We start from the raw sequence: 12,741 nt of genomic DNA on the forward strand, positions 1-12,741 counted from the left end.
CAGAGCTTTCATCAGCATCCACTCTGTACACTTTTGAGGTGGAAAGTTTGATTTTTATTAGTCTGAAGTCTGACAATAACTGGATATTATTCATACTAATTATTCAAAATAATTACATAAGACTCATGTGATTGTTTTCCTAGCTTGCTGCCAAGATGAAAGGAGGATATGATGTAAACGGCCTGTAAGTTCCCCCAACATTCTCGGGACAGGGTGGGATGGGGCGGGCTTGGGAGGTAAAAGTAATGTTGAAGCTTGTTTCTGTTTAGATTGAATCCAGAGCTGGGAGAGAGGAAGACACCAGGCGTCTTTGTTCTGTGGTATTGATTGTAAGGAGTTAGCAAGGAGGAGACAGCATGCCCTCAGGTTGGGGAAGATGAAGTTGTACTAAATTATTGCTGAGCAACTTTGAAGTTGTATCATTGGGCAGTGTTGAAGGAAATCTCTCTATACCCCCCCGTCCCCCCCTTTTTGTCATGCTTAAAGACACACAGCATAATAGAGTATAATTCAAACCAGCTTGACTGCCAACCACAGAAGCATAAATAATTGAATAAAATAGGGTGTGGTTTTCGAAAATGCATCAGCAAATAAGTCTACAACATGGCTTTTTTCTCTCCATTTGGGACCCATCCTAAGAAGTTTGAATCCTGCGGTGAGAGAAGAAGTGGAGGGGGACTGAGACTGGTTTTGGCCGACTGGAAGAGGGCCTGGCTCGCGTGTGGCTAGAGGGAACCAAGGCCCTGGCACACCATGTGGAAATACTGTGCATCAAACGCCACTCAATCCACTATAACACACAGTTCAATGCCTCACATATGAACACAACGATTTAGCTGTGAGTTTATGATTGTTCAGTATTATGTCCGTAAAGACATTTGGTACGGGTTCAGCGGGTGCAGATCAGGTCACGACGTGTTAAGCTGAGATCATTAAAGGAAGGAAAATCCGACCGCGCATTGGAGCTAGTAAATACTCCAACGTACTGTGGGGGGAAAAAAAGAAGTATGGGTTTCTAAGGGACTGCCCAGAACTCTGAAAAATAACAGTTGTCAATAGCTAGAGACACGTCATAAACCAAACTACGGAGAGAGTGAAAACTACTATACAATTTCAAAAGTCTACTGTTGCTTTTCTTTTGAGCCATGAATCCAAGTTCAATTTGGATTAGTAATTTACTTCTTTTTTTGGGGGGGCTTTTTTGCCTTTATTTATTATAGTAGCACAGTAGAGACAGGCAGGAAACACGGAGAGAGAGATGGGGAGAGACATACAGCAAAGTTTGTCAGGAACGGGACTCGAACCCGTGAATCGCTGTCAGGCTAAATTGTGGCCAAGGTGACCGGACCGCTATGCCAGCCGTCCGGGCCTGTAATTTAGTTCTGTTAAAATGTATTATTATTGCCTAACATTACAGTGGGTTTGTTATTTTTTGCCAATGCTCTGCCTAGCTCCGGCTCGCGCTGGGGAGCAGCCGGCCTCATTAATTGATCTTTGACCTTGAAGTGAGAAACCGAAACACACACCAGAAATATATCTATCACGGAGCACTGAGCAAATTGACACATTAGCAGTGCTTTTAAATACAACAAAAGGGGACCACAGTCAACACATATTTAAATGTTTTCATAATTGAAAGGTCGTGTTATGAAAAACTGCCTCCAATTATAATATTAAGCTAAATAGAAGGCTGATAATTAAATTACATATGAATCAATATGGGTACAAAACAATGTGGGTAGATCATGTCACTTACGCTGTTGTCACTGGTCCCAGACACAGGGTAGACAGTCCAACCCAGCTCTGCTGTAGCTGTGGTGGAGTCCATCAGAGTTTCTATGAAGGAAGGAGAAGACCGCTCAGTTAATACCCATGCAATACTACTGCTGAAAATAGTCATAGTGAAAATACATCATATAATTCATGTCATATTGCATATCACATGAATAAATAATGTGTTAATAGATTGGGCAGAAATAAATGATGCGAGGACCTCCGTGCACATGCAAATAAAAAATATATAAATAATCATAATAGTGAGACTGAAAGCGGGATACTGAAAATAATAATGCTATTGCTTTTGATAATCCAATGTTACTTTTGTCAAACAACAAACCCAAGAATGTAATTCTTTTTTGTGGAATTAAGGAAGAAATGCCCTAATTTGAAATTAATGTAACAAATGCAGTAGAATATTTCAAGAGAAGAAAGAAATGCAAAAACACCCAGATTTCAGTTATATAGTTCCTCTACAATGGCGATGAAATATAACATATGACAGCTAATAGTTTGATTGAATATGTCAAAGTTGACAGTGACATTCTCTCACAGGGGATTTTCTCATAGGGGATGAGACCATCAAGCGGGTCAGCAATACCCTTCACACAACTCCTTCATACAGGCCAGATATAGCCCCACCAACTAGCGGGCACATGCTTTCAACCCCATGAACCTCTGTGGGGGCAAAGCTCCTGGGCGCAGAAGAGGGGGCCACCCTACATGCCATGGATTAGCTGGTGGAAAGGAACACCTCTAGTAATTGGGGTCAAAGAGAATGTGTCTCCTGTTTGTCATGAGGTCCTCTGTGGAAAGCAGATGACATTCCATTGGCCTGGCCGGGGCCGGTCGGCCTCGCACACACGCAGGCAGGCACGTACAGGTCCATATGCACTCTCCCTACTGTCTTTCTTGCTCTCTCCATCGTTATCTTTGTCCTTTACTCTATCTTTCAATTGTCTAACCCCCCGCCTGCAGCTTCTGTGTATAGCAAAGGAGAGGTCTAATGAATTTTCCTCGCTGATTAGGCCTCTACTCTACTGTTGAGCTCCAGTGTTGAGCTCCAGCAGATGGAGAGAACATTCATCAGGTGCTGGGTGTCAGCTGCTACTCCAAAAGTCCTGGGAGGGATTTAGAAGGCTCCTTGACCAATGGCTACTAGTACTCACTGCTATGATGTAAGTCACAGCCCATGACTGCACACAGTGCCTATGGTCGACAGCTAGAGAGCTTAGATATCCAATATTAGGGGCAAAAAGCAACACCTACACTTGAAAAATAATGAATGACCTAACAATAAACCAACTACTGTAATGCATGTTTTGGATAGTGGTTAAGTAGACAACAAAAGATTATTTTTCTTTTTTCAAAGAGAGCACTGTAATTAATTAATATAACAATAAAATGTTCTCTGCTAAATACATTACGGTTCCTATGCAGTGGAACCATAAGAAGAGACATTCTTGAATAGGATTTTTGGTGAAACTCGCTTCCGCATAGTCCGGGTCCTGTACCGGCATGCAGGATATTTTAGAGGCTCCCAGTCATTCCATATCCCCTGCATTCCCTCTGATTTATATTCCAGAGGAAGCCATAGCTTTTAATTAACAGGCTCCACATGCATCACATTTATTTCAACAGCCTCGCGCCTTAATCTCAGCATCTCACCAACACACACAGTGGGGGGACATAATAGCAGATTTTATATCCCATTCCGTTATCACAAAGCCCGAATCGTATAATTAGGCAGATGAGACTGCATTTGTGCTGCTATTGATAACCTTGTGTGTGACTCTGAGCGGGTCGGCCTACATGGGTCTTAGGCAGTGAAATAGTAATTATCCCCCATAACGATAACGATAATTAGCGCAGAAGTAAAGTGAGAATAATGAACACCCTCGGTAAGGGGAACACTGAGGGAGAACAGGGAGTGAATTTCCCCAGGAATGTTAACATAGACATGGTGATACTCTTCCCTCTACCATCTCTTCTTGTCTCTCTTTCCCATCTGTTACTCTCTACCCTTTTATGTCTCACTTTTTTAATCTGGCCCCTTTTCTATGTCTCACTTTCTTAATCTGGCCCCCTTTCTATCTTTCAGTCTCTTTGACAATCCAGCCGTCCATTTCTTTCCAACTCATTCTCTCTCCTTCTCCCCACTCTCTGTCCTCTGTTTCTGCGATAAAAGGCTCTTTCTTTCAGTTTTATTCTGTCACATTCTTCTCTCTTTCTCTCTCTCACTTAATTTCTTTTGTACAGTGTGTCTTTCCTGCTATCAGAGCAATCCCATCTCCCTCTCCCCACCTCCCTCCCCTCTAACGCTCTGTCTCCCTGCTCCAATCAGAGGCTCACATACCGGACAAGAACCACCTCACCCTCAAAAGACTGATCGCCTCGCTTCCTGCTGCTGACTAAACTTGAGTGCTGGCAGCCACACCGATTCATTACCTCCTGCAGCGGTAGGGCAGAACATATACCTCACCGCTGTCATCTATTGCCTGGTTCTCAGTCAGAGGCCGCCAGGCAGCAGTGGAACACGGCCTGCACAGCCAGACACTTTGACCAGTCATCATGAAGCGAGGATAGTGCAGAGGTGAAAGCCCGGGATTGAGACCGCAATGAATTACTCGTATTCGCGTTGCATGTCCAGGGCGATTACGGCTAAAACATTACTCCTGATTAAGTTGGTATAGATACAGCGAGGATATAGATTTAACATGGATAAATTGGTAACACTAAATTCAAGGAAAGTGCCATGAAAAACAGTCCTGTGTATCCCAGAGCACTACAGACAAAATTGAAGTAGGCCTGGCTTGATGGGGTGTTAGGAGAAGGTTGGTATATAGGGTTCTGACTGAGGGTAAAGCCATCGCATTGAAGCCTGGAGAAGAACTCCAGCTGTTTCTCTGAGTGTAGGACTGACCACACATTCCAAACCGGGCCATCCAGTATCTTCGTATAACTGCCCATGCAGTCCAAACAGTGATTTCAATTACCATGGGGGATAGGTAAAAAACAGAGCTTTATGTTAGTTGAATTACTCACAAAAAAAACTGTTTGAAATTAATTTAGCCAAACAAGGTGCTTTCTTATATCATATTTAATTTTACTTGACAGTCCTGTGCTGTGGACACCCACAAATATGCAATGAGACCCGAGTCTAGAAAATGCTTACTGGACTGAGAGCTTTAGTGCTGATCTGAGAGAGAGAGGGGGGGGGGGGTCTGTCTGAAGTAAGAGTCTAAGTGATGAGGGGGACCTTGGTCCTATAACAACACTCTTCTCTTCTCTAAGAGGGGTCGATGCTGCATCTCAGCTTTCCACAGAAAATGGTGGACAGCATTTTAAATGAAGGTTAGTGGCAGCACCCACAAACAAAAGAAACTTTGGAGCACATAAGTATCTCTTTTCAGGTAAATGAAATTAAGTGATGGCTTCTTGTACACACAAACAAGTTTGTTTGAGAAAGTATTTTCATCCAAAATTGACACAGCCTCAGCAACATGGACGGCATTGAGAGAGCTTCCGTACACAATCATTATTAGCCGTGCTAAAATCTTGACAGCCTCAAAAGTGTGTGTATTCCAGCACACAAACACATATAGTATCTAGAAAGTATGGATATGCGCGTGCCGCTTGTCTATTTTCTACCTCCCTGCATCTCGGTGCACACTCAACATTCACGGTTTACTTTAGGGTGCTGTTTGACAGCTCATGTTTTGGCTTGAGGGCAGGGAGGTCAGGGTTTGAGAGATGGATGGCCAATTACTGAGTGGAGTTCGACAGATTCCTGCAGCCTGACTGACGGATGGGAGCTCTCTCCACAGGCCTGAGTAATCTCTCTCTGGAACCACAGTACATCTTCCTGCTCATACTTCTAACCCTAGGGCAGGAAATGTAACAAGTGCAGCCTTCCAAACAGATGCACATCACTCATCGTTTTAGCACTGGCACATACAGCACAGCACACAGTTGCTGCTATAGAGTAGCGTGGTACTGTACGTTCAACCGTGGGTATTTTGTGCTCCAAGTACTATAGTGTACAGTATTGAAGGTACTTGATTGTGATACTTTAATTCAGTACATGTTCAAATGTACTAGAGTCAATGTAAATGAGACTCTCGAGTTGATATGTTAGTGTAAAGCGTAAACTGTAAACTGCATAATTCTCCCACATCCTCGGTGAAGGGCAGTGTCACTGATAAAGTGATTCTACATAGTGGTTGAAACCAGGGAGAAAATGGGTGAAAAAACTAGCTTGCATCAAACTAAACTAAATTTAGATCCTACGGTTTAATGAGGATGTTTTTTTGAAGAGGCAATTGACTTCCAAAACGCGGCATGCTCAGCTTGCAGGCATGAATTCCTTTTATCTTCCTCAACAGCAGAATTGTAGCTGCGCCTCTCTACGGAAATAAATCTCTCAATGTTGAATTTATCATCAAAGTAAACCTCCAACATTGTTTTCTTATTGGTGTGATAATGCCAGGTTATGAAGGCATAACCTACCAGTGTCAGAACTGTTTTAGCAAAAAAAATGTTTGAGGTGTGCAAAAAGCTCAAATATCGCCTTGCAGATAAGCGTTTAAACATTCATTTGCACACCTGGAATCATTACATTTGATGCCTTCCACCATGTGTGAGCATTATGGCTGCATTATGGAGTCGTGGAGTAACATGAGCAAGCTGTGCTAAATACAGAACCCTATAATGGACTCGGAAAAGAAATTAGCCCTGATTAAGCGGGGGGTAGCAACGGTATGTACCCCTGAGAGCGGGGGGGTATGATTCATAGCCATACTGACGGACACGGCTACTGTATGGAGTGTTGGGCAGAATAACAGTCTGTTTCGTTTACAGAATTAGTGGACAGTGCCCCTGCACCAGAGCTAAATAACTTGCGTATCTGTCAGCGCAGGCTGGGACCATTAAGGTAGAGCCCCTCAGCCACCACCACATAACAGCATACGCCTGTGCGGTAAATGAATTCTTAATCCTGCTTTTACAATGAAACGGGGGCTTTGTGGACGAGGTGGCACCAACCCAAACCCCAGAAGCACAGCTTTTTTCTTCTTCTCCAGGAGTCAATGGCAGCTTGGCATGCAGCCCTGGGTATCCGGTGCACTTTAACATGTGTCCTTGGTGAGACATCACTCTATCGGGGAGATTTATAGGGACTCAGGGGGTTCTTGTTGGGGTCCTGAAAAGGCTAGTTTGGGGTTAGGATGATGATGTAGGTGCTCTGGGAGCGATGAGGTGAGCGTTGAGCACAGAGACACGGACCGAGGTCGAAGAGTGGTGTCTTTTCCAAGGCAGTGGGAGAAAAAAAAGAAGAGGGAGAGGAAGTTGGGTAAGTTGATTTTGGCAGGGGATGGTGCCCTGTGAAATATGCTACCGCACACACACACAGAACGGAGAGCACGGACTGCTGACAGAATGATACAGCATGGTGTTCTCCGGGGGGGGCCCAGCAGGATGTACTACAGTAATCCGTACACAGCCGGCCCGTGTTATCATTCAATGTAACTTAAGTTGTCAGCGGGGCCAAGGAGCAACGGCCGAAAACAAAGAAAAAAGTTAAAGAAACAAAAACTAATCCTTGACATATGACTCCATTCTGGCCCTTCGACACCAACTGCTGTTAACTGGTTATGTGGTTTCCAGTTGTATGTCCTTTTCATAGATGATGCGCAAACACATGATATGAGATATACCAATGCAAGAACAGAGAGCAAGATAAAACACATTGTGATACTATAGTAAAAGGATTGTCTACACACTGTCTACACAATCACCAAAATCACTCATTTCTATTAATAATTCACAACATAGTGTTTCTTATAGTGATGTTAAAAATAGCTACAGTATAATATATAGATAAAAAATGCCGCCAAAGAAGAAGTTGAATCCTGCTGCTGGCCAACATAAATAGCAAGCATATATTCTACTCCCAAGTCTACTTTTAAAGACCCCCCACCTGTGCTCAAGCCTCTACCTGTGATGCTACCTTCACTGCCTCAGGCTGTGCACAGCCTACAGTACCTCTCCTTTTACAAATATAGTTTTCAAATTTGCGATTTTACTTGTTGCAGATCAGTTCAACATACATGAATATAACCATAAATATAACTCTTTGAGATCACTGCTTTTGTCTATTATAATTCAGCACAAACATCACAAAAACAGCTTCGAAGATGTACATGTCCCTGTGACCGTCAACCATAAACATGATTCTTTGCAATGCAGACGAGTTTAATGGCTGAGCAAATGGAAGTATAGTCAAATTTATAGTCTGCGCTGAAGTAAGCCACTCGAGAAAATGAATGAGGACTATTATCCGGCATTCCATTATTTGTGCAACAGATGCCAAATTTGGGATTACAGACGCAATATATTATCCTTATTCACACCATAGGACATTAGGTGTTCATTCTCCACTTAATAAAACAATCCCAATGGCTTCATGATATATAGCACTTAGCTCACAAGCAAAATGACATATTACCTTTCCAACAGATTACTATTCCACACAGAAGGCGGTAAGTTATTTTTCAGAAGGTGTCACTGTCTTCCAGTACGTCACTGACGATTACAATACCCTTGTGGTCTTGACAATCATTTAAAAGTATAGCATTTATTTTTCCACACGTCAAGAAGATGTGTTATTGCTATTAGCGGCACCTGTAGGTGCATCATTAGCGCACAGTTTTGCTGGCCATTAAAATGTACTTAGCTCTGAAAGACACCATATTTCACAGTGATACAAGTGCACCATGGTGAATGGAAAGACATCAATCTACACAGTAAATTGAGAGAAGGAATGGTCACCTGGGCAATCATAGGCTGTGTGAGGGAAACCTACACTTGGCTAATAATATGGGCTACAAGATTTATATGTGTGCTTTCCATATTATCCCCAAATCCCTGAGAACCTATCGAGACTAGTTTAACAGATGAGTAAAATCTAAATTGTTCAAGGGAAAATTCTGTAAAAACAAGAAACAGGTCCTGCGACTTTACATCCAGTCAATTTAACTATGAGTAGTGAGCAGTGTGATGCACACACAGACCGCAGTGCACTGAATACCTATAGCTGGATCTATCGCGTGCCAAAAATAGCATTTCGACAGAGCTCGCAACACGTCACATCGCACAACTCATGCTGCGCTCACACTATAGGAACAAAAGCTACAAAACGATCAACGTGGTCAGCTACTCTGTGGCAGAGTGACCGCGGAAGTGTTGCTCAAACTGCTCATTGACGTCATCAAGCATCATATAAAGTATCTTCATGTCGCCATGGCTTCGTTTGAAAATGGCTTGTAGGCTGCCGCTTTGTCGCCACCACTGTGAACACAGCGTAAATATAAAATTAAGCATAAAGCAAAGATGGGCAGAAAAGCACAAACCGCTCTACATCAAAGTGACAGCTTTTCAGACATCATTACTAATTGACTTGACAGAAATAATCATGGCTAGCCTCCCATGCCTTGCCTAAGAGCCATTCGGGAGAAAAGGGGATGATTAAAAAATGTACACCGCCTCATGTAGGAACATGAACAAATCTTTTATTACGCGGCTGTGCGGTCTGTGGCTTTGCATGACAGATTATGTCTACATATATCCCTGCTCTCCCGCTCTCTCTTTCTTTACCAGCACCAGAGGCCCTGTAGCGTAGCAGCACCAGAACAAATGTCAAATTATTGTATTGACCTAGAAGACTACTTTCCCCCAGCAAATAATTCTCTACTGGAGGTAAAGGAGTAGGCTACAAGAACCCATCTTTATCGCTAATTTGTGTTACATGAGATCATGTCTCTGGTGGTCTAGGGAATTATCCATCCAGGGAAAAATGCAAATTATTTCCATGCCAACATTTTTTGACTGCCATTGCCTGACAAGTCTGGCAGGTTCTGGCGGCTCTGTGTGAGGAGGTGGGCGAGACTGACTGAAAAAGGTGAAACAATATGAGAGCAAAGAAACTGGCTGAGATCCATACCGTACTGAGAGAAAAAACAGACAACAGGTTCTGCAATTAAAGTGCGTGTGTGTGTGTGTGTGTGTGTGTGTGTGTTTGTGGAGGGGGTCAGGGCATTTAGCAGTTATGTTTAGGGTTAAGGTCATGACATACAGTACCGAAAGCGCCGATGCTTGCGTCATCAAACGCACCCACTGTTTACAACAGCTCTGACGCTTGCTATATGTCAGGGCCTTTAGGGGTTGGGGTTGGGGTCGGTTAGGGTTAAAAAAAATGTAAAGATGACATTTCTAATGACAAATTGCTTTTGACGTCCCCACATGATTAGTAATACCAGTGTGAGTGTGTGTGTGTTTGTGTGTGTGCTTTGTAACTATATGCTGTATACAGTAGGTGGTATAGTCCTTTTGAGTGTGTTGGCGGGCTCAGCACGCTCAGCAAGGAATGATAGGATTGTACTCGTTTACATTCTGTTCTTGTGTTCAGTGAATAACGGTCACACTCTTAAACAGTTTGAAGTATATCTGTTGATACTGCGGCTGACACAGAATGTAGAACCCTGGCTGGACATTGTTGATTTTTAAAAATCTATTTTTGTTATTAAATCACCAGTTCTTCAGAGCACGGACTCCTTCTTCCTCTTAAAATAATTCCGGACAGGAAGAGGAAGGTGGTTATTGTGTGTGTGTGTGTGTGTGTGTGTGTGTGTGTGTGTGTGTGTGTGTGTGTGTGTGTGTGTGTGTGTGTGTGTGTGTGTGTGTGTGTGTGTGTGTGTGTGTGTGTGTGTGTGTGTGAGTGTGCATGCACGCACGCACGCACGTGCGTGTGTCTGTACTTATGTGTGTTCAATAAGTGGGCAGTATCTCTTTTTATTGACAGCCTGCCCTTGCTTGGCTGATAAAAGGATTCACCCTCTATTTGATATCTGGCCCTACTAAATCCTGGTACATCAACCACCGAGTGCCAAAGCAAGTCATTAAAGGCTGACAAACAAATCTACTTTACAGCCTATTCTACATCCTTTTAAAGGCCTGTTTATAAGTGGTTGTAAAATCCTGCACAGAAGCCCACACTGGCACCACATCCTTATCATTTGTGGTTTGTTGATACGCTTGACCTGTTGACCCAAGCCTGCTGTTTCATGTCATGGTTGGCATGCAAAATAGCCGTCGAGATAGAGGCCTCTTGTCATTTAGAATTAAATTCCAGAATGTTACCATAGTGGCAGGCAGACCATCTTACCTGAGTCCTGTTCTGAACTTGCAGTAATTAAAACCTCTGGTGAAAGAGGCTTATGATGCTTGTATTTTTCTACCAATACATGAGTACAGTTTTTCATCTATGCCCCTCTCGTCCCCGAGCCTGTGTGTGTGTGTGTGTGTGTGTGTGTGTGTTAAATAATGCCAAGGATACAATTTAGAAGTAAGAACCTTGCACACTGCACCTTGAAGCAGCCTAAGTGCTAGGACCTACAAACAATCTGTCTTAACCACTTAAAGGACAACTTTGTTTTTTTACAACCAATGTTTATGTTTTAGATTGTAATTAAAGTAAATAAAAGATGAGTGTTAAAAATTTCAAATTTACTGCTTTCTATAGTTTTAGCAATTTTCACAATCTTTTTTACAGTGTTTTCACAGAGGGCGGGGGCATTCTGTCCGGTGGCTAAATATGTATTTTTTTAACACATTAACCCGGCGTTTTCTTTATTATTATTTACAGTAGCTCTTCTAGCCCCCAATAACTCACATCTGGCCATCAAAGACCACAGGACCTTTTTTATTGTGTAAAAAAGGCATATTTAGCCACCGGACAGAATGCCCCCGCCCACTGTAAAAAATATCGCAAAAAATGCTAAAACTATAGAAAGCAGTAAATGAAAAAAAAATAACACTCATCTTTTATTTACTTTAATTACAAGCTAAAATATAAACCTTGGTTGTAAAAAACCAAAGTTGTCCTTTAAACCTTATATCTCTGCTGTCTGGCAGAAACCAGCTAACACCAAAATGTTCATATATTTTGTTGACCGGAGTCAACTATACTGTATATATGCCTATGGTTGTATTGGTTGGATCGGCAGTTCTGGACAACTGCCTAGTGCCTATTGACCCCCTCGGGTCGTCGGCAACATGTGCACTGAGTTTGATGTCGGTCCGTCGGATTGTTCTGATACAGGGATTTCTCACATTTAATGTACGATTCTTATTATTTTTTGTATTATTATTATTGCTGCTATAATGTCTTGAGATAACCCGAACAAAATGACTTTACTCTTTTGTACCGTCCGGTACACAAGATGAAAGTACAACACAGTAGTGTGTAAAAGTGTAAAACTTTACAATTACTAACTAGAGTGTTGGTAATAAAACCTCCTCAAACCTCCTGATTTTCATTAGAATATGGCACGGGTCACCAAACCCCTCACAAGGCCAAATTCTTCCACATTTCTAGAACACACATAAGTCTAGCACAGAGATGCTAACAAAACCTTTAAACTGCCATAAATGATTGCGTCAAAGCACCGGGTTTAGAACCCATCTTATCAATGGCTGTACAAGTACCAATATCTGTCCATCAGTGACACATCATTTTACCTACTGGGCCCTGTTGAAAAGTGGTCCAGGAGGGACCATTTACTGGCTGTCAGAAACTAAACGTTGTTATACAACACCCTGCCAGGTCCCACAGCTGTCTGCTTGACCTGGAATATTCATGAGATGGAAATATACGAGATGGCTGCATCCGCTCCCCTGATTCTCTGGTGAAAATCAAAATCATTTATTCATCCATTTTTTTGGGGGGGAAAAGAAAGTACATTTATATTTCCACACCAAACTCAGGAACAGAATTGTTTTACAACGGTTCAATTTGACTCTTTACTTTAATATTAACCCATAAGGGTTTTCGTGTTAGGGATGTGTGTTGTTTTCTGTTGTTGTTGTTGTTTTTCTTACTTATGGGTCTGGGCTTCAATACCTTGATAG

The 12,741-nt window shown here is 42.4% G+C and overlaps 1 protein-coding gene across 2 annotated transcripts in view; it reads right to left on the minus strand.

Annotated features, from left to right (window-relative positions):
* The window catches only part of ephb2b (eph receptor B2b), a 174,271-nt gene that overhangs the window by 109,412 nt on the left and 52,118 nt on the right, over window positions 1-12,741 (minus strand). For both annotated transcript variants that reach the window (XM_084061418.1, XM_084061417.1), the window contains exon 2: window positions 1,757-1,836. In XM_084061418.1, the coding sequence (XP_083917544.1) occupies window positions 1,757-1,836 (80 nt within the window). The remainder of the gene's footprint in view (window positions 1-1,756; window positions 1,837-12,741) is intronic.

This window comes from Gymnoscopelus microlampas (assembly GCF_963454915.1).
Source record: "Gymnoscopelus microlampas genome assembly, chromosome: 7".
NCBI lineage: Eukaryota > Metazoa > Chordata > Actinopteri > Myctophiformes > Myctophidae > Gymnoscopelus > Gymnoscopelus microlampas.